This window comes from Mya arenaria, chromosome 5, assembly GCF_026914265.1.
Source record: "Mya arenaria isolate MELC-2E11 chromosome 5, ASM2691426v1".
Classification (NCBI taxonomy): domain Eukaryota; kingdom Metazoa; phylum Mollusca; class Bivalvia; order Myida; family Myidae; genus Mya; species Mya arenaria.
In genome coordinates, this window is record NC_069126.1 from 64,953,305 (window position 1) to 64,979,474 (window position 26,170).

The following is a 26,170-nucleotide window of genomic DNA, read 5'->3' on the forward strand; positions in this document are numbered from 1 at the left end:
AAATTCTTAGTTTAACAACTTAACTTCAAAGATCAATAACAATCCAAAAGAACGTTGTTCGTATAATAGAAAATTTGGATATGTACTCCGCACCTGAACACGAACGCGACACCTAACAGAGATAATGGTCTACAAAGTATAAATATGTCTTTGAATTTAAATCATTTGCTTCTTTGACAAATATAATGTTCACGTCTTGTTCTAGTAGTGGGATAAATTCAACTTAAAAAAAATTGATTATCGCCAACCTTGGATGTCAGCGATGTTGATTGTACGCAATATGTGTTAAATTACCAGGCGTAACACGACAGTTAATTCTGTAATTTATACACACTTTATATGATCATTAATTCTCTAGTTTGCACACAGGTGACATACATTATTTTTACTCGCCGCTTCCCCCCCCCCCCACAGCCCCCCACCATTTAAATTCCCCCAACGAGCTAGCTTGTCACAATTAGGGAGTAATTTTTACGCTGATTTTTCACCTTCCTTTAACCATGTTAAATGAATCAAGATAGATCACGTTACCACTCGATAAACTTTTTTAACTGTAACAATGTTTACACAATGAAGGATTTTCATTTCTTTAAGGTACTTTAATTGTTTTTATTAAAAAAAAACAATAACTAAACGGGTACAAGGAAATTTATAGAACACTTGTGTATTAACATTATAATATTAAAAAAAAATCATTATGTATGCCATATAGGTTTTATTCAATGAATTAATTGTATACATGTATAAGTAAGTACTCGTTAATCAAATCGCATATTGTATAATATATCAATCATGATGTGCAATCTCGAAGCAATTTAGTTGTTAAAATAAAGTAGCTTAATAAATAAAAGAAGATGTAAGACGCATAGATATCTTAATCTTATTAAACCATCAACATTTTTTTGTCCTCATTGTCTACGTGAAAAACCTCTGAGTTTTAGTTTACATTCATAATAACAGTGTTTACGGCATTATTCAACGGTGAAGGGGAATGTACCGGAAATGCCCGGTATCAAAATATGCAATACAGGAACATGATTAAGCAACATATATACCAAACCATTCGTTTATTAAACACACGGTCCCGCAGGTGGCCTTTATCCGCATTCCATTTCTATCCCTGCGCAGTTCATTTAATTTATTCTCTGTTTTCGGAACATAATCAATTAAACACTATGAACAAACAGAGATGAAACAACACAACAACGAAGCTTCTCTCTGTCATTTTCTAGACATCAACCTTAGGTGATGACAAATGACCTGCATCGAAAAGGTGTATATTCGGCGGTTGATATTCCCTCCTATGTCCTGAAGTGACACTCTTGTTCAAAATCAATACACATATACAATATACATGTATAACAAACATCAATTTTGACTGGAAAACCTTTAACTACTTACTCAGTGTGTGTATACCACGTGATGAATTGCGTCATAAATGCTACGTCAAAAGGCAATATTTTACTTCGGATGAAGACTTAAAACAGAGATAACGTCACTATTTCTTCATCATTTTAAATGAAATACAGCACAGTCTACGCCGCTTACGGATCCCCGTTTTCGGTCTTTAACCAGATTTTGTTTGAAAGTTTAGTTTATTTAAACACTTTTCTCAATACGGCCGTCTGATGGAGCACTGTCAAAACATTATTTTGGAAACCGGTTTGTCGAAGTTTTTGATGAAACCTTATCAAACTTCTGTAATAACACGATGGCGGGGCTATGTAAGCGGCATACACTGCCCTTTGTTGTATTTAAAATGGTGTAGTAAAACAAAAGTTATCTTTGATTGAAGTCTTTATTTTAGGAAAAATGTTGCCTTCCGACGTAGCATATATGACGCACTTTATCACGTGGTATACACACATTGTTACTAAATAATGCATTTATAGAAAATATTACTTACTGATAACAAGAATGCAACCGTGTATTTAATAGCTGAACACGCAAAAAATATGAAATGATTTGTGAATGCTTATAGATTTATTGCGACCTTCTATCGTCTAATAAGGTAGAAATACTGTGTTTTTTGCTTATTTCTTTCATATTGAACTCGTTATGCTTCATAAGAACAATTGTTTTCGACATTTATTAATCCCTTTTGGAATATTTAAACAATACTATTGATTGTGGTAAATCTTATTTGGTAGTAAGAGTGCATTTTAAATGATTTAAGCAACTTCCACGATTTTTAAAACATACTTCCATTTTCATATCGGTATATCATTTTCAGATTTTTCATCTTGCTTTCAGATGGTGGTTATATGCGCCGTCGTGATAGCTGTACACGATATGCAAGTTAATATATAAACGAATAAAACATGTTTGTTATGATAAAAGCATCCATGCAAAGCATGGATGTATTGTCCAGCGTCGTTCTCCGCGTCTTCGGCATTGCCATCCCAATTTCAAATTTGACCATTAACTTCCAAAGCTTAAACTATTAGTATCCACATTGGCTATGATCAATAAATCATACCGACTGATGTTTGGATGATTAAATCAAAGGAAAAGGTCAAAGTTAAGTTCCTTAACTAGAAAAAATGTTTGGCGTCATTTTCGGGGAAGGCTAGTCTAACTCATGACGGATGTCTGCCATTCAGACTGTTATTTCTTAAAATAAAAAAATACCTTTATTTCTTTTTTTTTCGCCATTATTATCCGTACTGAAATAAGTCTATGCTGCATGACAGCTTGTAATGCAAGTATAAACATTACCGGAGGAGACATATTATTTTTCGAAAAAAACAACAGAAAAGCAGTCGATAACGTGTAAAAATAATGATAACGCTATCATACAGTATAGGAAAGAGCGATATTTATCTATATCATGCGTACTTACTAACGCCTGTTATAAACGTGACGACATATTACCTATGCCACAAACTGTAATGTCATCAGAAAGGCAGTACCTCTTGGAGACGGTCGGCAATTTTACCACATATTTGTGTAGTTCATACGAATGTGTCGATATAATAAATGGGAGTAACAATACTGTCAATGTGGCCTTAAAAGGTAATTTTTTTTTCATTTGGAGTACTTTAAACTTGGGTGCACTTGTAGATCTAATTAACACGAATGTGCTGTTATTTAGAACACTGTCGTTTATATTAAACTAACTTCATAAAATTATAGTCGCGTACTGCGTTGTATATGGCCGTGTTGTCATAGCGACGTCAAATGAGTAAAGCGTCCTAACGTCCCTTTGGTCATTGTGTACTAAAATGAATAGAAAGCGTGTGGTGTATAGTCGAAAAAAATGAATAATTAAACTCATGAAAAGAATATATTGTATGAACGATTAAAATTCAAAGATTTAAATAATTACTCAGCTTTATCGAAATAAACGATTCTCTAACGCGCTCTTTGTTCTTTGCTCCATTGGATGAATGTTTCATTTTTATGTCTAAGTATTCACAAAATAAAGTAGATTAAGATAGGCTAAGGGATTCAGTCTTCTATCTCTACAGCACACACATAACTTGAACTATAAATCATAACTCTTTGGCATCTTATTTTAATTTAGACTTTGCTCTAGAAATGAAAGACAACGTGTCAGTTTCAATTGCATGCGTTTTTCCCGCCATTCTTGATTATATAGAGATAACTTGGTACACGGCCGACGTCAGAAATTATTTGCCAAATAATAGTACTTTCCGTCCCCTTATATATAAGTTTATGTGAAATTCAAGTAAATGCAAAACGCTCTTCGTAAGCTCAAACGGGTAATAAAAACTATTTATGAGTTCCCTGTTTACAAAATTATGGTGTAAAATTTTGAAAGAAAAAAATCCATCTCTCGTTTTGCATATAATAAGTTTTCAGCCTTTAGCTATAAAGTTAGGATTAGATACCGGCCGTTAGAAGCGAGAGCGCATTCAAAGCGATTTAACGATTCTCGACCTTACAAGTACTCAGAAAAAATAGAGAGGTAGCGAAACACTTCTTGTACGAGAACATTTATTTGATGACAGCGTTTGGAGTTCTACAATATCAATATATTTGCGGCATTACAAGTTCAATGCGTCTTATATGACCAGGTAGCTACACGAACAAGTACAATTAGTGTTTAGCAACCTCTGTAATATGTTTACGATATGTTTATACCAACACAAGTAGAAGAAACGGATCATAGCTACACGTTTAAATCAACCAAACAACACCAACAATAATAAAATCAAAAAGGCTAAGACGAAAAACAAGTGACAGTTTATTTTTACCATGATTATAGACATCAACATATTAGACATTAGAAAGGATTCTGTACTAGCGAGGGCAATTATACAGTACGTAGGGGTGTATACTGACTTATAAATAGTTTTTATTCACAGTATCTCATACTTGCTTTGAAGATATAAATTGAAATATTATATTCTAAAAACATAAAATACGACCATAAAATACACTGCTGTTGTTTAGTGCCGGTCTTCATTTGGAGACTTTTCACTGAGATGAAAGATTTTCACTCATGATGATAAATGTGGTATCTACATGTTCATTTAACATATAATCAAAACAAATCTTTCAAAAAAAGAGTATTTTAATAATCAAATATACTTTCAGTATTGATCGTCTGTATGACTGTGTTTTAGAATTGACATTAATTAACTTGCATTATTGTGTTATATCAGCCTTGGGTGAGCCAACTATGAGCAAGGAAAACCCTACCAAGAACCAGAACACAGAAAACAGTTAACCTTTACAATGACACAGAAGACATCTTCATACCTTCAACATGGAACAAAATATTAAGTTAGTGGATACAGTGACTATATTTATAAGGGAGGAATACAATTATGTTGATGCCATTGAAAACTTTGAAATGTTATTAGATAGTTGCTAAACATTATACACGTGTGGACTATATTGTGTGCTCAACGTTATTCGGGTATTTGCAATGTGTACAATTTAAATATGGCATGTGCAATGGAACGAAAAAAACGATATATGTTGTTGATTAATATAATTTAGGGAATGAAACGTACTATACATTTCCATATGTACGTATTTGTTTGACTTCATTAAGGTGTGGTCTGTAATTTTACAGATGTAACAGATATAAATGTTTTTATTTTTTTACATATGAGACGAGTATTCATCTATATATTCAAGATGTAAAATGATAACATTACCTTCATCTGTATACGATCAACGTTATTAGGCTCTTTTATTGCTTGTGACATGTGTTTTGAGAAATAAACTTGAAAGTTGGCAACCTCTTTGTTTAAGCAAGTAAACAAAAATCATTACATCTCAATCTGTTTGTGAAATCGTCCGTATGAACATCTAGCCTGATAGTGTTTCTAATAAGGTCTCTTCGGATTTAGTTTTGGTGTCAATTGATCAATATTTTTTTTGGAGTAACACCAAAGACATGAATCGTTTTTATGAAATTCGAGGCAGGCTCTACCGACGACTGAGTATAACATTGACCTTGTATTGAAAACATAAATTGTATACGCTGCACTCTCTCCCATGGTACTCTACAATTTTGTGAAGTTTGAACACAACCTGCTTGAATGGGACAAAGTAAAAGATTAAATACTTCATCGTTTATTTGAGAGATCTCTTACTATGCCTTCCTACATCTGCATCTTCCTGCATCTACAATTATGTGATGGTAGATTCAAATCGTATCAATGGAGATGACGTTCGGATACAGATTGAGCTCAATTGAGCACTTACTTACTTATAAATGAACTTGAGCCTCGGGATGAGTGCACATATGCTAAGTGCGACGCACCTGCGCATCCTCGCACACACTTGTTTTAAGTCTGATATAAATCTAATAAACAAAGAAATTATTACAACTCAGACAGGAAATATTACTATGAAAGCCCTTCCAGACCCTATTGGCCACCTTTGGTGACATTGACCATTGTAAATAAAGATACAAACTTGACCATTGAACTTTATTTAATAATACTTTAGGTAGAGAGATTTGTTTGCATTGATCCTTACATTGAAATTACTACTAACATCAGCTGTGGAACATTTCTGCTAGGGATTTCATCATTATAATATGCTTGCATGAATTATTTATCCCATTACTCATAAGTTCAATTATAATTAGTGCAAATTAGTAATAACACTATTTAGACACTGACTTTGTCACAACGTTGTGACAAAGTTATAAAAAAACTGATTATGATGCAACTTTTAAACAACGTTATACTTACGTTATTTGTTAGCCGAGACATTCGACTCGGTCGCCGATATGACATTTCATCTAGGTCATTACCATTGCTCTGATCGCTAACAGGGACATTCAATCTGCAATTAACACTTAACTAACCTTCATCTCGTGACCATATCGATGGGATATCATTACCACTTTTACTAATACTGCATTAGTGGCCTTGTTGTTACGGAGTCCGCGTATGACTATGAAGGTCAAAGGTTCGAGCCCCACTATAAGCCTTGTCATGGTATGGTAACCATCAGCTAGTTAAATAATGTGTATCGATCCAAGTGGAATGATGGGCCAAGTATATCGGTTGATGGCATATTACTTGTTATTGCACTAGAGTCCATTTTCAACGCACTGCACTCCTATATGTAGCAGTTATTCGTTATGGTAACAGTAATTCGTTATGAGTGCTACATTATGGGGACCCCGTACCAGTAGACCCAATTTATAGATTGAAAACTGCTAAATGGCTAATATCCGGAACAAACACGAAAGGAAACACACTTGCCTGTGGCCGCCAATCTTAAAATTCGTTCTCTCTAAATTACCGATCGTTTGCAAATTATCACTGTTTTCAGCCGTCTATATTATTGCATTATTCGGCCTTTTATGAGTTGTTCAGCTCAACCTGTCCGGAGGTAAGGTTCCTAGAACATTTCCACATTTCCGATTGCAACAGATTTGGAGAAGAGATATCTAACTTACTACAGTGTACACGCAGCCGTGCATAGATGACAATCACTTTACGATTTTCACTTTCATAGTATAATTGAAGAAGTGATATATTGTTCTTGTTAAGGTTGTTACGGTTACACTTTGAGGATGAAGAAGAATACAATTCTTCCTGAAGTGAAGTTCGTTCGGAAATTATCGATAGCAAGAAGTAGCTCGACCTAAATATGATTTACCAGAACTGTCTAAAGATTGTACGAGAATGTATCGTAAACTCGGGTTAGAATTAATATAGTAAGATAAGTTGTAAGAGAATAAAACATCGTGTAGCATATTATAATAGTATGTGTCAGACAAGTTTAGAGGTTAAAGTCCAGTTTCAATATAGAGATTGATATGGAACTAAGTTTTGTTGCACGGAAAAGCATTTGCACAGCCTCGAAGAAAACAAAACACATCCCGATGACATAATAAGTAAATGTTTTTGAATTGCTTATAAATATTACATAGCACAAATTGGAAGTTATTTAAAACAGTTTAAAAATCACCCTATTTGTTAATGAGATCTAAATATACGAGTAGCATGTATTCTACGGAACAATTTTTTATTACAATATATTTGTTAAAATTATTGTAACAACTGATATTAAGATGGATCTGTCTGCTGAAAACTTGGACCTCAGCAGAGTTATTCGTTAGTTGATGTAGATGACCAGAGTATGTGTTTGTATACCATCTTATGGCATAATATAATGGATGATATTGACCAACAGTAGATTATATCTATGGAAATTATCAGAATGTTACATTACAGCAAAGCAGGTAATGTTTATATGACATTGTTCTGTTATGGTATGTGTCAGCAAATAAGTCAACTCGTTTGCATCCAGGCATCATAGATGAGGTCAATTGAACGTGTATTTGGCAATTTCTGAAATATATGCACTAATCGCCACGGATAGTGTATGCATTTGTAAATAAGTATGAGAGCTTTTCCTTCTCTTGTGTGATTAAACAGATTTATCAAATAGATGACAATGGTTTATTGTCTGTGAATCGACATAAAAATTCATGAACCGCTGCAGGGATCATCACTTACGTTTTTTATATTTATGTTTGTCAACGACGGAGAAAAACATGTTTGTGCCGTGATCAGGGAAAGCATTCTGGCAAGGAAACTGCAAAAGGTAGCTTGTTTGATTGGTGTTTTAACAGTAAAAAGCGAAGACGAAGCACACGTTATATAATGAGGTTTAAATTAGGTGTTTTAGTGATCACACAATTAAAGTGAAATTGATACATTGAACAATACACAGTAAAGCTAGTGGAACTTAGTTTTAAGAACACAAAATCAATATAAACAAACAAACAAAATATTTGCAAAAACTCGTCATAGAAACAGCAGATGTCTATGTCATTGCAATGATGTTTTACTTCATCGTGTGCCCAGTTTAAGGTTCTCATACGTTTCGTTTCCAGCTGACGGTTTGTTCTGATTGGTTTTGTCTTTTCTCTCTTGGAAATCTGAAAGTATTTGTAAAGCTAATAAAATTAAGATAAAATCTAATTCTAATGAAATATATTTAAGTAAGTCAAAGATTATGCTGATAAAAATCTGTTTAATCGTATTTCACCATTATGTGTGTACGTTGTTACAATTATGGACTCTTCAATTGATTAGATTGTATGAACAAAAAAGTGATAAAATCACGTAATGTTGTCCAATGCGTACCAAGTTCAGAATACTCCTTTTCGCCAGTCCGTCGTCCTATTATAGCTAATTCCTCGTACCTGAAATTAATCCATAACAAGACGAATAGCATTGTTTAAACAAACAAAGGCAATTGTAAGCCTAATTTTGCATGATTCTCTCGTACACTTTACCCCCGATAAATTAGGTATAAACTTATTTATAAAGATATATAAATAAGGTGTTAACTTATATGTTAGCAGAGTTAAAAGTTAGCAGGTTCAAAATTTCAGCAGAAGCCTACCCGTTTTCATCATGCTGAGAATTGTCGTTCTTGGCGTGAAGATCTGAAACGATGCACCAAAGAACAATGGAAATGAATGCAACCATTACACAAGTCAACAATGTTAGTAATATGTCAGCAAGAACGTATTATTTGAAACATGCAATTACAATAAACAGTGATGATATGGTCTGAATTTGATAAATATGAGAGTAAACAATTGATTTATAGGAGCTCTTTAGCATATTTTGACCGGCTATGATTTCGCTTCTAAAAGCAGAATGCTCTCATATCGCAAGATATGTACTGCTGATGTAAGAAGTTAATTTGTTTGTTCTTTCATTGATAAATAAATAGAATGATAGTAGAACATTTTTGTTTACGTTGATATTTTTTTGATATTTCAAAATCCATTTTCTAATTAAAGTTGGTAAAATAAAACTGATATATTTATGTATTGACCCTTAATAATATTTGGGTGCATTGAATTACAGAATAAACCCGGACTGATAACTTGCAAACAAGACGGACATAACATACAGAGAACGGATAGCTGAGACGTTTCATGACACGGACATTATTCATTTATTAAATGTCCACGCAATAATAATAATAATAATAATAATAATAATAATAATAATAATAATAATAATAATTATTATTATTATTATTATTATTATTATTATTATTATTATTATTATTGTACTACTAATACTCATAATATCCATATATAAAAACCATAATCTTCTTTTTACATGTCATAATTTGAATTGCTGAAACATTGTTTATATCATGTTTATGATCATTAAAACATCGCTTATGTTTCCTTTTGTTTTGGTAAAATTTTTGACACCTTAACTCATACCACTGACTGTTTTATTAGTAGTATGTGTGTTCGTATAACCTTAGACTTATTTCCTGAAAAGAGGATCATACGTCAGAAAGTTTAAAAGTGAAAGAAAATAGTAGTATTGTTATCATCTTCCAGAAAGATGCATAAGTTGTTAAACATTCCTGATATTTTGAGATGAATACTTCAAATAACATACACATGATCAGCACTTTATAATCACCATGTATCGATATAAGAATTTGGCAATACTCCAACTATACTGTATCTGCGTAAATGCAGCATTCCATTATGATTACCTCACCGTGGGACCTTTACCTTCAACGCAGTGATGGAGGTCTTGCGCATGACTTACGTTGTTTGCCGCGTACATATGCTATTTGAAAGCCCAACCTTGCATGACAAAGTTTTATACCGGACACGACACCTATACTGTTTGTTAATTATACAACATACAAATATATGCAGATTTCCACTATGATTAAGCATCTCTGAGTGATCTTGCCGCAAAGTAAGGACGGTGGTCTTGCATAAGATACGTCGTATTTTTGTGTCGTCACCGTGCATGAGAACGCTACAACACGGACACGACCGCCTTTACTCTTTGTGTATATAAGCAGCATCCCATAATGATTAGACTCTAAGTGTGACCTTGACCTTCGAAGAAGGGATGAGGGTTTCGCACGCGACGCCTTTGTGTGCTTAAAAGAATGTGCTAGTTTTTTGTTGTTGTTTTTTTCAAAATCGCACCATTCATGACAAAGTGCAAAACGGATACGAACAAAATCCTGATGGAATGACGTACGAACGGACGCGTGGACAGATCATGCGATTTTTATTTGCCCATATACGTAGGTATATCAAAATTTAAATATACATAAACATAAAGGTACAAACAGACCACTTCCGATCAACACGTATTAATAAAGGGTGTGAGCGTAACTCTCATAGAAGGAAAAAGAGGGTTTATAAATAATATGAGTGCTCTTATTTTAGATTTAATGATTGAATACAGTTTGCTACTCTAGATGAAACCATTGGTTTCCCATGGTTTCAATACCAAACATTTTGACTATTTAATATACTCACCATTGTTGGGTTTAGAACTCTGCCGTTTCTTGTAGACGTATATGACTGTCACAATTAGGAGAGCTATCAAAACCAAAGCAGTGCTGACAAAACCACCAATTAATGCAGAGCCTCCAGATCCTCCAATGTTTGCAGAGTTGATAGATGTTGGTGATGTTTCTATTTTATAAATGTTTAAGCAACTGAGCATTTTTGCAATGAAAAGTTCGTTTAACCGTTGTCACATATTCGTCTTTTGTACGGTAATTTGGTTCATAATTGTATCCACGAAAAGACAATTTTCAACGAACACAAATCGCCCGCATTTAAGTCATATTCAAAGAAAAGAAGCAACTACTAAAATGCACTCTTATTGGTAATATCTAATCTACCAAACACTGTCACGTGTGTAATTTTATTTGTAGTTGGTTGTGAAGTTGTGAAGAGGTACGGCATAAATAGATATTTCTAATTTAATCGATTCTTAAAGAATACATTCACATCATTCGCAATGTGTAAAAGCAGATGGTTCCATTATAATAACCAAAGCAAATACGCAACTCATCTCAACCATAAACATATATATGTTTACAATAACGTAAAGATAAAACGTCTAGATTTGGGGGACTACCTTTTCATGACTGTTCTCACTCATTCGGCTTTTGTATGATAATTGATCCACTTAAAGAATACATTCACGCCATTCACAGTTTGCTCAACAAAATGTTATTATTAAAATAATCCATACACATACCGTGAATTGCACTTACCGTCTAAAACAATGTGAAATGTTTCGGTCAGGTTTCCAAATTCGTTTTTTACACGCACAGAGTAATTTCCAGAGTCCCAGGGCTCTATACACTTTATGACAACCACGGATGACAGCATGTCATCACTTGTTTCTATAAATACTCTATCAGATTCACTTGTGTTCGCGTGAAGTTGCATGTTGTTTGAAAGATTTGTCCATATAACACTTGTGGGTAAGGGATTTGAAAATATACTGAAATTTAGTATCGTCTGGTCTCCAATTTGTGATTTGATAACCGTCTCTGGAGAGTAATTACGGGGGTATATCGGCGAACCTATAAATAAAAAAAACACTCTGTGATTGCTGGAAATTAATTATACTCTGTTGCAACAGTGTCAGCTTCAAATCATTGTCTTCGTGTAGTTAATTGCCAATTCAAAAATAACCAATGATAAAGCATTCACTTCTCTCTTCCTCTAAATAATATTTACCTTAGATTACCTTTATTTTATCTTTTTAATTTTATTGTAACAATTAAGTTACTACTATATGTTTTATGCCGTTTGTAATGTTGTTAACGTTTATAGTAATGTCGCGTAATTAACTTTGTCCGGTTGTTAAATTGGAAGTTGTTAAAAATATGTTAATTTTATTAAAACAAATGCTTACATCTGACATCAACTGTAACATTTCTGCTTTCGGGCGACCCGCCGTTATGTTTATTTTCAGAAGTACACGTGAAATTGCCGTTGTCATCCAAGCACGAACTAGTCTTTCTATATCGCAGCTGATTATTTCCACGTGTAAAATACAATGTCGTTCCATTTGTAGACATTATACTAACACTAGCAGGTGGGTCACTATCTATATCACACACAAAACTTAATTCCTCCGTATGATTTACCGTAGCAGATAAGGCAGCAAATCTCTGTATTCTTGCTTTATCTAAAATATGAAAAAGCACATTTAGCTAACTTACGTTAATAGTTTTAAACTGCAATGAACTCTATTATTTTCTTCATTGAGATTAGTGAAAGAAAAGGTACTTTACCTTTATGTGTTTACACTGTGTATATGAATTCTGTGATCTCTGCACTTTCATAAAATGCCATCACATTCTGAACATTGCCTATAAGCCTTTTAACATAATTTCTTAGTGAAGAACAATAAGCTTTAATTAAATCCAATAGAAATGTTTTGTTTCTTGTTTGTAGTATACATTTTAAGACGCATCATATGTTCAAATGTTGGATCTCTATATTTCTATGAACATAAAATCAACAAAAGGTAGAACATAATAAATAAAAGAAAGGATTTATCGTGTATAGCCATTACATAACGACAGTAGTCAGCAAATGAATGTGTTTGTAAATTTCAGTGAGCAACATACTTTTATTTAGAACAAACCATATTTGTCGTCACTTTTCGCTATCATTTGTTCGTGCAAAAATACACAAATATGATCGGACCGTCGAACTTATGTCTGCCTAAAGCCGAATCATCGTTCAAAGTATTTAAGGTGCTTCAGAAATATGTGCATTACAAGAAAACAGCCTTACACTGAACATCGACATAAAATTGTTGTTTGTCGACTCCATCTTCTTCTGCGCAGCCAGTTGGTTTCATTCTGTTTCTTGCAATACATGCAAAATTTCCTTCGTCAGTTCGAGAAATATTCAGAAAGTTGATTAGCTGTCCAGCTTTTTCGACTTCCGCATCGGAATCACTTATCCATGTTATAAAGGTTTCCCTTGGATTTCCTAGCGACACATTGCAATAAATACTGAAGTTTGAACCTTCAATAGCCACTAACTTAGTTTCAGCATTTGATATTTGTGGTGGATCTTAAAAGAAATATACAATACCACATAATCACATTGGTAAGAGCAAATCATAAGTTAAAAATAAATCTAAAGTAAGTTGTTTAGGCATCATTTGTTAATAATAACAATTAACCAAGAATTAAGTTCTTTTTAGTCGATACAAATATTTATTCTTATATCGAAATTAAAAAAAGCAATGTAATTGCGCAAGAAATATTAAACTCTTCGGTGGATTAGGATCATGTTATTATATTATTTTTTAAATAAAATACTTTTAAGTTCTATTTTAGCAATGCACAGTAGGAATAATCATGATATACTTGTACTTACATAATACATCGAGGATAAATAATGTCTCATTTTCCATACGACGTAATCATCGTGTAACTTGCATAGCAAATGTATGTTGCCGAGTTATTTTTTGTCACATGTGCAATTAACAATTCATTCGCCAGTGAGTTGTTCCATCTATAGGATGGTTCCGGCTTTGCTTTTGCAAAACATGCCACATTTAAGGGTCGATTTAAAACAACGCTAACAATCGAATCTTCAATTTCTACCACACTGTTGCAAGTATTAAACCTAAGAATCTGAACTTCTGGAGGATCTGTAACAAAACAATAGTGAATACGTTATATTTATTATCAAGGTCAAAAACAGACACTTACATTTAAATTTATTAAAAAAACAACGTCTCTTTAATTCTTAACGGAAAAAAATAAAAGTTAAAATCTAAAGGCAAAGCTTATGTATAGTTTTCAAAATTCTATGTCAATTTATTTAATGTATCGTTTACTTTGTAATTCTCACATTCGCACTTGGTGTACTTTACTATATAATTTTAAATAAAGGTGAATGATAAAGAAGGTTATATAATAGACGGAAAACTATTTTGTCACTGAATCTAAAGGAGAATTAAGATCGTTAATTTCAGTGGTTAAGTGGTTTATATTTTCTATAGACATAAATATGATTTTACACTGACATATACAAAGCAAATATATTGATAAAATATACTTACACAGGACTTGAATTTGAAAGGTTTCTGTAACACTCTTTCGAATTGTATTAAAACCCGTTGGATATAAAACATTTGAAACATTGCAATAAATATTCGTGTCATAATGGAACTCGTGTGAGATTTCTTCTCCCACTTGAAAGTTGAACCAAATGTACGTCGGATGCGGTCGTGCATCAGCAAAGGCAACAATACTGGTTTCATCGCCTTTTATCACATAAATGACCCTTGATGTGATGTTCTTTCCACTTTTACGAAAATAAAACTGTAGACGCCTAGGACCATCTAAATATGTATAAACAGTTTGCAAACGCTGAAGTAAATTTCTTTTCGATTATACTTAATCTGTCTATCGGTCTTTTTAACAATTGTCATCGTATAATATAAATATTATTTAGCAAATCAAAAGTATTTAAATACTGAACAAATATATGATTTATTACTAACAATATGTTACTCACATTGTATATTCATGTCAAACGTTGTATTTGAACGTCCGTTGATAATCTCTCCAATGCTAGGCTTCATGATATTCTCAACACTTAATTTGTATAACCCATCATGTGATGATTGGACTTGACTTAATGAAAGTGTTTTTCCTTCAGATGTGTAGCCTGTAGGCCATATCCAAACAAAGTTTTCAGGAGACGGGTTTCCATCACTTCTACAAGTAATGCGAACGTTTGAGTTTAAAGTTATGTTTAAAACGCCTTTGCTCACATTTGCATTACCAAGTGTACACGTTGGAGGATTTGGTTTATCTGAAAGCAGAATAAAGCGATAAATAGTATAACATTTCTTCTTGAGTTTGATCGTAATAAATATAGACAAAGCATTTATTATCAATTCATTTTAACTTACAATACACGTGTATATACACGACTCGTCGATCTTTCCATCCAAGAATATGTGATGCAGAACAGATGCATGTTGAGTCGGTTATATCAGCAGCGATCCAAGTGACAGTACTTATTGCACCTAATTGCAAATCCTCGTCAGATTGAATACCATCGTAGCAAGGCCACTTCAGAGTTGCAAGAGGATTTCCACCGTTTACTTGGCATTTTAAAGATTGTTTTGTGTTGGAATTTCGTATTAAGTAGAACTCTATATTACGTGTTTGATTGTTAACGAAAACATGCTTATCTGGGCTGTCTGAAACATTAAATTAACAAAATGTTTTAGTAGGTATTGTAAGGTGGCTGTGTTAAATAAATATGACCGTTTTAATTGGATTCGAATATTAATGTAATTGCAAGTTTGATTTGTGACATTCACTAAATATTTTTAACTGAAACTCTTGATCTTACTATAGGGTGTTGTACGCTCGTTCAGGAATCATTGTTATTATTAGGGGGGGGGGGGGGTCAACTGTAAACAAACTAATCATAAAAGTTTTATCTTTATCACATACATGTTTTAACAAACGTGAGAGATTTTTTGAAATAGGTCGAGTACATTGTATATAGCTTTATAAATATCAAAGAAATAAAGGTTATGTAAATGCAAAATAAAATGTTCGAAGAAAACTAAATATCTGGGGTTTGTGGATTTTTTAGTTAAGCTCATCTCGATGACACAAAAAGTAATGTTTACAAAATATTTTTAAATAGTACATAACACTAATTTAAGTAGTTCACTCAGACACAAGAAAGCAATTATCATTCAAAAGCTGTTTAAAATCACCCAATTTGTTTATCAAATCTTAATCTACGAGTATGTATTCTATGAAAATAATTGAATTACAATTTTGTATAAACATTATACAGTATATCATTTAATCATTTAAAACGAGACTTACATCTAATATTAAGATGAATCCTTCTGCTGAAGATTTTGACCCAAGCTGTGTTATTCGCCGTGCAGTAGAGTGCCATTTCATTTTGATATGCACTGACAATGTAAGAAAGCGTGCTTTCAGCAGTTGTTGTTCCGTCATTATTAGACTGGATCGTAACCGACGAAAACTCTGTAATATCTGTGTCATCATTTGAAATATTGGGCGTTTTGTTGTCTATGAACCAACTGATATTTGCAGACGGGATCCCGTTTGGTGCTTCACATTCCAGCGCTAACTGTTTGGTATCGTTTACTGTCAAAACAGTTTGTACATCCGATGGTATGATCGCTTCTTGTATTGGTACTGTTAGAACATATAATACAATACGTGTAAAGGATCACATAAATATTGAAATATCGACTGAAAACATAACCGTATATTAGATAACAAAGAAGAGATCCGTGTAAAGAAAATGTCAACTGTATTGAGCTCCCTTTTTTAGAAATAAAAAATGTTTTTTAATCATGAGTATGCCTGTCGGAGCAAGGGCAATATCTATGAACATATGTAATATCATAACGTACATACATTACTATGGTCATACTTGAAACAACACAGTCCAAAACTTCAAAGGGAATAATGTACTCTCAACTTGTGCATTATTGTTATGCCCATTAAGTCTGGTACACATAGGATAATTGCAATGGTGTACATCTCATTTTCTAGTAAAAAGCTTCTAACGATCGAATACATTCGTCTTAATTGTTTATGTTCGATAAGATATGTCAACGCGAAGAAAAAAAATAGATTTAGTAAATTCTTCCTACCCGTGAGCTTCTTATGATCTGGTTAATTCTCAGACAATTGCATTTCTGTTTCTATTTCATCAGTGTTCAAATAAATGTATCTCAATATCTTTTTGAGTATTAAAAAGAGAAAACATCGGAAAAGAATAAAGCAAATAGAAGTAATGGAAACCTTTGAAACGATATTATACTTTATCCATTTGCTGTGTATCAAAAAGCGCCGTATAATGATTGTTGGTCAATATTCATCTGTTCAGTATAACTATACCAATTAATTAGATTTAGTCGTTGCAATTTTATTCTTATCTTAACATACGAATTAATTTTTTCCAACCAAAGCATACAAAATAGCAACAGAAATATGTTTGTGTATGGACGTTTTGGATAATAATCGTACTCAGTTATTGAATAGTTATAGCTTCCGACACAAATAAAAACATTCGAAGGGAATCAGCCTATCAGAACTGTAATTTGTACTCACCTGTCACTCTCAATTCAACGAAGGTGCTAGACTTGCGTTCGAAAATGTCTGTACACCGCCAAAATCCATTATACCTTCTTGATATTGTTGTAATGAAGCATTCCAGTATTCTTGTTTGATACTCACAAGTGCAATTATAAGTAAATTCAGGTATGGTACCACGACGAATGCTACAACTGCTGTTGAAATAAATTGATAATACTATCTTTTCATCCGATGTCTTCTTGCTCTGGATAGCAAGTGCGACTGCATCATATCCTGCGGTGCATTTAAACGACACCAAGTTGTTTTCTAAGGTTACTTGCGGTTTGATAGACAAAGAAATATCCGTGCAATCTGAAAAAAATAAAAATAAATATTTAGTAGATATAAAACGAATTTGTATTGTAACAATTAATCAGAAGGCATATCCTTTAACTTACTGGTGTTCGAGTTTGACAATGATGTTCAACCAATGGTCAAGCTAGATAGTTCTTTGACGTATGAAACGACAAATAAACTTTACAAGTGATTAACATACAATGTAAAGTAATATTTATCACATCCAATACATTGTTTCCGGTTTTAAATAACTATCACTTTTTTTCTAAATTATTTACATATGTGTGATATAACAACACTATTCCACTTTCGTAAATAATTCAACTTGAAATATTCCAGCGAGTCATTCGTCTCTCTATATTTCTGATTTTGTTTTTATGATAAAGATGAACTTGAAGAAAGAAGTTATTTTTTTTCATTTAAATACTATGAGTAAAACGTGATAATTCCTCTTGATATCATGAAACACATTCTTTGAACTTTTATACATACCAATGCAAACAGTATGCATGTAATAACAATTGGTTTAAACACTAACGAAACAGTCGATGGCAATTTATGATATTTTTTTTAAATCATAATAACATAATTGTATAGTGTAACATGATTATACTAATCTGAGATCAAATTATGGTACATGTTTCAGGTTTATTATGATAAAAAATACATTGAAAACAAAATGTATACAAGTAGTTGGAGAACGATTATAAATTTAACAGTTATAGGATAATGTTACAAAATGAAGTCAATTTTACAAGTTAGTTTCGCAGTTCAAAAGAGTATTAAGTTTGTAAGATTTAGGACTGTTGTTATAGTAGTTTGGAATAAGTTTCTTCCTTCCATCAATGAAATGGTCCCACTCAATTAAAAAATGAAAATCGTCAACAATAATAAATATAATCACAAAGAGTACAAAGTCTTTGATTAAGGTCAACACCTTTTATTGGCGCGGAAATATTTAAATTTCGAAATTAACAAAACAAATTCTTAAATTAACAGGCAATATATTTAAATACTAAATAGACTTAAAAACAATAAGCAGTTTTTAAACAATAAACAAGACATTGTGGGGGGGGGGGGCTATCTTTAGTACAATGAAATGTGTAAACTTGTTCAAAACTTCGTCAACATCCTAGCGTTGTCTTCACTCTTTATCTGGAAAACGACCCGTCTTCAAGCGAATCAGACTGGTCACTGACAGTATCTGAACACAAACATGAAAGAAACTCTTAAACTAAGAACAATATTTTTAATCCAATAATCCGCAATTGTTTGGGTAAAACGTTCTAACTTTAAAAAATTTATTCAGTAAATAGCGGCGAAGTAATTTGATCATGCATTCATATCCTGTTTATATTATGATTACAATCGTGCACTATCTGTTATATGGAAAATATATGTATTAATAAATGTTCATTGATGAATGTTCATTAAATGTCTGTACTAAAAAACGCGTAAAATTATGTTATAAAAACCTCTAACGAGAAGTATTTATACAAAAACCCGAAACAAAAAAAATGACAGCTACGTCATCAACTATTAATTTTACGTGAGGGAAGTCCCACAGGTAGTGGCGTAGCAAGCAATTTTTGAAGGATTATTTAGAAAATTGAATTGAAATAGAAATATAACTCCAAAAATAAGCATAAACAACAGAAAGTTATTTATTTCGATCGTAATTTACGATGGTACTTGATTTTACTCGAGATCATAGAAAACTTTTTTTTTCATGCTTTCCGATGAAATATGGAGATTTATCAGTGAAACAACAGTGAAAATATCAATTTAATATTTTCATTGCAAAATAAGAAGAGCAGATATCAACTTTCAGAAACTTTCAGAAATACTTTAAAAATACATTGTAGTTACTTTCCCCTGATGAAAACAGAACACTTCACTTTGAACCCGAAAATGTTGGCAAAAAATATTTAAAATTTAAAAAAAAAAAGTTATACAAGTAAAAATAAAGATATATTTGGAAATTAACAACTTACCTTTTATTAAAAAAATGGTTATCCCGTTTTTCGAACGTTTACTTGATCTTAAAGCTAAATATTCGAACATATGTTTCATACCAAACAAACTACAGACGAAAACAACTGTTAGAACATAACAGAATGTTATTTCATCGTTCAAATATATTTTGAACTGTTTGGCGTTGTAATAAGTAATACGAACTTGACCGGAAAATTCACACAGCAACTGGCTAGCTATGTGCTGAGGTTAGTAGCAATTGAAATTTCTAACCCACTTCGTGACCTTTTTAATACTTTTTTCCCTATTAAGTGTTGTCAGTAAGATTCTTGTAAGAATTTTGCATGAGTATATGTTCAATGTTTTGCATCCAAACGACTATCTAAAACCATTTCAATCTGATTTTGTTCCTAAGAACTCCACTGTCGATCAGCTGGTATCGATATAATATTCTTTTTGTCTCGCTCTAGATGAAGGTGAAGAAGTAAGAGCAGTATTTTGTGATATTTCGAAAGTCTTTGATCGAGTATGGCATGACGGTTTAATCTATAATCTTCGTGAAAGTGGCATTACCGGTTCTTTAGTGTTATGGCTATGCGATTATGTCAGCGAATGTAAACAACGTGTTGTTCTTTCTGGTTCTATGTCTGATACGGTTACAATATCAGCTGGAGTCCCTCAAGGCTCAATTCTTGGGCCTCTGCTCTTTCTTATCTACATTAATGACATTGTTTGCGATATACAATCAAATATACGACTATTCGCAGATGATACAACCTTGTATTTAAATATAGAAGATTCCGTGCTTGCCGCGCAACAACATACTGATGACCTAGAAAAGATTCATATGTTGGCTGACAGATGGTTTGTTACATTTAATCCTGCGAAAACCAAATCGTTACTATTCACTAGAAAAGCTAATAGGCAAGTGCACCCCTCAATATTCATGAATTATACCCAACTTTCCAAAGTTACTACTCATAAACATTCGGGCGTCACTCTTTCTAGCACCTGCTCCTGGCACGATCAAACAGAAGGCTTGATACACATACCTATTTATATATATATATATATATAGTATGTGTGCACTGTGCTGTTTGTGGAGTTTTGTGCTGTTCTTCTATGTTCTTGTTTGTGATTTTGTGTTCTATGTCTTTGGCGTTAGCCCAGTGCCACTAAACCGGGTTTATGATTAAACTTTTTGCTACTGAGCTTGTTTCTGTAGCGTTTTGTATAAATATTGGCAGTGAATTCACTTTATTCGATCATTCAAATACGTTCTTGATCGTAAATTGCTTAAGTTTCTGTATTTCACATTTATTAGGCCTTTGTTGGAATATGCCGATGTTGTCTGGAATAATCTGACGCAAGCTGATGAGAATGGTTTAGAAAAAGTACAACATGAGGCGGTCAGAATCATTTAGGGTGCAACTCGACTAGTATCTTTAACCAATTATAACGTCGAAACTGAAATCGAACCACTCAAAGAAACGCGACGTAAACATAAACTAATCCTATTTTACAAGATGTTTCACTCTCTTGCACCACTATATCTAACTTCACTGATTCCAACAAGAGTTGGCGATACTACTTCGTATAACCTTTGAAATGCAGATAACATTCGGAGCATTTCATGCAAATCACAGTTGTTGACGAGTTCATTTCTGCCATCAACTATATCCGCATGGAATGCACTCCCGGAAGAAATTCGTTCATCGCCATCCGTGCCTTCTTTCAAATACAAACTTAATAAGAACATAAATCAAGTTCCTGACTTCTACTTTGAAGTTGACCGCAAATCCTGTGTTAAACACGCGAGGTTTCGTATGCACTGTAGCAATCTTAATGAACTTCTATTCTCAAAAATTATTGTTATCAGTCCTAACTGTTAATGCGGTGAAATTGAGGAAACCTTTCACTATTTCTTCACCTGTCCATTATGTAGCGTCCAAAGAAATCATCTGATTGGTCAGTTATCCACCGTTGATCAATTGTCTCTCCAACTGTAAGTCTTTGGATCGAAGGAAGCCTCATATCAAATGAACAAACTTATCTTTGACAGCGTCCAGAATTAAATACGTCAATTTAAACGTTTTTGAGTACACATTCTAACAAACCTTATCCCGATTCCGATCTGACCAGTGCCTGTTCCACCCCTCTCATTTTACCTTCTTTTTATTCTATACTTATTCTTTCTTCCTTCTAACTAACTGATTACGGACTAAAACAACTTGTTTTTAAATACCATAGTTTTCACAATACAACTATAAGATTATATTTATTCGAGTCACCGCGACATGCGCACCAGCCTAAGCAGCGTGAATGACCTACAGAATTGAGACATAGTATAAGCCTTAGAGCTTTCTTCTCAAATCTGTTTACACTGTCTTCAAGCGAAACAGACTGGTCTCTGACATTAACATGACTAAATATCCATGTATCATAAGACACACTCTAAAACTAAGAAAAATGTTTATATCCAATGGGTATACGCAATTGTTTTGCTAACTCATTCGACCTTTCAAATTTTCATTTAATAAATGGCGCCGTAGGAAGTTGGTTATGTACTCAGGCCCAGCTTAAAATAAAAGTGTTTTCTTTTTTTAACTTAAAAAACTTCATTAATAACTGTTCGTAAAATCTTTTCACTAAAAACGAGCGAATAATAAACTATAAAACCATTGATTCGCCACTCGTGAAAATAAGTTTCTCTATTTCACTCGTAAAATAAAATACGATCTTACATTGAAATAAACAAATTTCCTCTATATCTCTAAGACAATCGTTAAATAAAATTCAATCTTACACTTAATATATATGCAAAAAGCTACAGAAACATGCTCAGTAGCAAAAAGTTTAAACATAAACCCGGTTTAGTGGCAATGGGCAACGCAGAAGACATAGAACACAAATATCCTTTTCTTATTTAGAAACGATATCATACACATTTAATGTTCAAAACATAGGTCAACATGACCCATGATTTAAACACTTCAATACTTTCAAAGAAATGCATTTAAAACAATAAATAATAAGATATATTAGATTGTTATTATATATTATTTGTATTATGTTAGATTTTATACTTGGTTACTACGACAACTTTCATGAAAAAGATTTTTTATCCTAATACAGAGCACTTTAGACAAGCCAACGAACTCATTGAAATAGAGCGATATATTGTAATAATTCAATTATTAATATAGACATGCCATTCTTTCGGATTCATTTTAAACATTGAGTAATACTTATCGAAACATTATCAGCAAACTTTATATCTAACCATCCTACTTATATATCCTCGGTGGATTGGAAGGGCAGTAACGCTTCCATTTAATCGAGAGGTTTTCCAACATATATTTTGAGTTGTTTCCCATTTACAAGTCTGGTGTCGAACGCAAAATGTGAATTTTAAGCTAAAACAATGACGGCTTTAATGAATGAATTAGTTGGCATACAAATTTAAGAAACAGATGTCATTTTCTAGACAAATGGATTGTTTATGTTTATATTCACAAACAAAATAGTATAATTCAAATTCTAGTTTCTCTGCTTCGGATTGATTCTTGTAACCGGTCATAAAAATGCAGCCTAGTTTTATAAAATAACATTTTACCTTTACACAAACTATGTTCCTGTCAGTGCTTGACCCATTGAACACAGGATGACGCCAGAAACGTCATCTTGTCGTATTGTTAGTCTTATCGCAAATTACAATCCTTAAACCGTATCTCCCCATTTAAATCATAGGCATCAATGTACACACAAATAGCTTTGATACGTGTACAAGGAAGTACTATTACTGAGGTTTCATATTGATATGTTATTAACAGTTGAATGCAGAACGTCAATGACTGTATTATACATAAATTGTATTAAAATAAATTAATCATACAAACAAAGAGATCAGAAAGTCTTTCAATTTAATTAGAATAATATCTATCGAAACATGACGACCTGAAATATACACATAAATCGACTCACCAGTAATCCTGAAATATGCCAAGAAACACAAAATCGTAACTGTTGTCACATACATTTTAGTTACGTTAATAAAGATAGTCTTAATAGAGCGAAGGGAGGTTAAATAAAACTTTATGAGGATTTGTGTATATTTTACATTCATTTAAGCTCACTAACGGTTTTTAATTTACTTCCTCTTGCATTCATTGATAACGTTATGCATGCATACGTTGTCAGTACATTCGTTTATCGACCTGTCAATTTAAGTATTTTTGCTGTTCAAATTAAAAATGTACGTATATGTACATACACACAAATCGTTAGTCTACACTAGCGAGTTATACATCGTATGATGATTGTTTTAAGTGTACCAATTTAATTAAGTAGCATAATTTATTTAATTACTTATATATCCAAAATATGTATCGTGCATCAAATAAAATAAAAAACTATGCACGCGGTTTGAAATATCGATCAAATAACCGAATTGTATAACATTGGCAAAGTTTCAGGATTATATGTTTATTTAACATAATTTTTTCTACATGATTCAGCTAGAATTTCAAAAAGTATTCAGTATTCGTGAAGAATTCTGACATATACAATCAATATACATCCGAGCTTGTTTTCGATGCCAAATGGCCGACGTGTTCCGATTGACCAGCCAAAGGACGCGCGGATCCTCAAATTAGCATAAAATTACCGCCCAAGAGCTACTGAGTCCTGTCTCAGCCATTTCCTTGAAATAACCCAATAACAAGTAATGCTAATTCGAAACAATGCAGAAGGTTGACCGGAACCTTATATATAACATACAAGACTCGTGCTCCAGGAAGAAAGAACATGTAAACGAAAAATGAGTTGTTGACTCAAACATGTTGGTTTGCAAATAATAGTTGTTTACAATCAAAATAAGTGTGTACTTTGTTATGATGAAACATAGTATTTAATTATACATAAACAGCACGGTAAGCATACGCTATTCCAGGGCGAGGAATCACGTGACTTCAACGGGGTTTCTCTAATGTGTCACCACGGTTCAAAACCGATGTAAACAAGCAAGAAAATGACAGTTACTTCTAAATAACTTTTTTGAGAGAAAATATAGGAAAATATTTCTTAGCCTATAAAAGCCTATTATATTTTCTGCTTCTACAAGTGTGAAATATTTTGGATTTACTTGTATTTTAACGATGACCAAATCGTTGGCCAAAATTTCGAATCGACGGGATTTTGTAGAACGATGCAACGCTGTGTGCGCCGTGAGTCTTCGTTTTGTATACATTTCGTAGTAATTAGTAATATATAAGAACTCATACATGTGTTAAAATGTTGATTTTACTCATTTCATTCATTAAACGAATTGTTTCTAAAATTCATTTTAGTTCTTTTAATGAATATCGACATTTCAAGAAAGGCTGTTGTTAACGTGAATTTTATATCTGCTGTTGTTATTGTGAATTCTTCTCATAACATGCTTAATTTATTTAATAAGTAGTTTGCACTACTCTCTTAACTTTGACGATAATGCATTCAACATTAAACTTTTTTCCAAATGATATTTCTTTTATGAAATGAATATATATCCATCCATTTGATCGATTTAAAATGTTAAATTTATGTTCTAGGTTGGCCGTTATGGTGGTACGTCCAAATTATCCATTGTCCTTCTGTAGGAGACGGAGTCAACCGTTATTTGTTTCACCAAATGTTGACAAAAGATAGATAAATTCAATTGATGCAGTGATGAGTACATTCAAATGGCAGACAAGATATACTACAGCCAACTCCGTTCCATATCATTCCCCGGTAAAAGAAAGTCAACAGTGAAGAATTGATTGAACTACGTTTTAATGTACAATTAATCATTAAACTATTGAATATTAGAAATAATGAATACACGTTTTGCTGGTTGGGTCCATTGTGTTTGTATGTGACGTGTTTGTATATGACGTCATTATAAACTACTTATTTCTTTTTTCATGATATAAGACAAACCCTTCGAGTGAAATGATTCAAAACGTCGCACTTATAATGTAAAAATTGAACCCTTTTTAGTTATGGACGTAATGGATGCAATAACAATTTCTTTGATATCTGTTTGGATACATAAGTAAAGGCATGTTGTTGTTTACATACATATAATCATTATCCATTGTTGTTTGACATTACTAATTATAGGAATTGTAAATGTGCTGTATTATTTGTTAAAGATTTCAAAATGTGATGATATTAAATATGTTAAAGCTGCTTAATTATTGGATCTACTTATCTGAGGTGGGAGAAAATACATACATAAACAACACTTTTAAATAGACCAAATATAACCAAATTTGTTGAACTTTTACAAATACTAATAAGACTATTCAAAACAAATTAGCAATGTTTATCCACAAAACTTTTTTAATTTAGAGTCCCTGTTGTATTTATAATGATGTTAGATAACTCATTTAAATGATATTTGTAACCACTGTCACCTCACTATGGTTATATTATATTG

General features: G+C 32.6%; 1 protein-coding gene across 2 annotated transcripts; it reads right to left on the reverse strand.

Moving 5' to 3' along the window:
- Nucleotides 1-7,463: 7,463 nt before the first annotated feature.
- LOC128234101 (hemicentin-1-like) lies at nt 7,464-23,795 on the reverse strand. 2 transcript variants are annotated; one of them, XM_052948106.1, is made up of 8 exons: nt 13,658-13,818; nt 13,064-13,348; nt 12,174-12,449; nt 11,524-11,838; nt 10,775-10,933; nt 8,857-8,899; nt 8,595-8,653; nt 7,464-8,386 (listed from the first exon to the last, which is right to left on the reverse strand). In XM_052948106.1, the coding sequence occupies exons 1-8, from the start codon at nt 13,692-13,694 to the stop codon at nt 8,298-8,300; spliced, it is 1,263 nt and encodes a 420-aa protein (XP_052804066.1). In that variant the 5' UTR covers nt 13,695-13,818; the 3' UTR covers nt 7,464-8,297. The 2 variants fall into 2 exon arrangements, with proteins under 2 accessions (XP_052804066.1, XP_052804065.1); XM_052948105.1 differs by lacking the exons at nt 7,464-8,386; nt 8,595-8,653; nt 8,857-8,899; ... (1 more) ...; nt 11,524-11,838; nt 12,174-12,449 and adding exons at nt 14,349-14,630; nt 14,807-15,106; nt 15,207-15,500; ... (1 more) ...; nt 17,413-17,748; nt 23,692-23,795 and having other exon boundaries at nt 13,211-13,348; nt 13,658-13,934.
- Nucleotides 23,796-26,170: the final 2,375 nt, after the last annotated feature.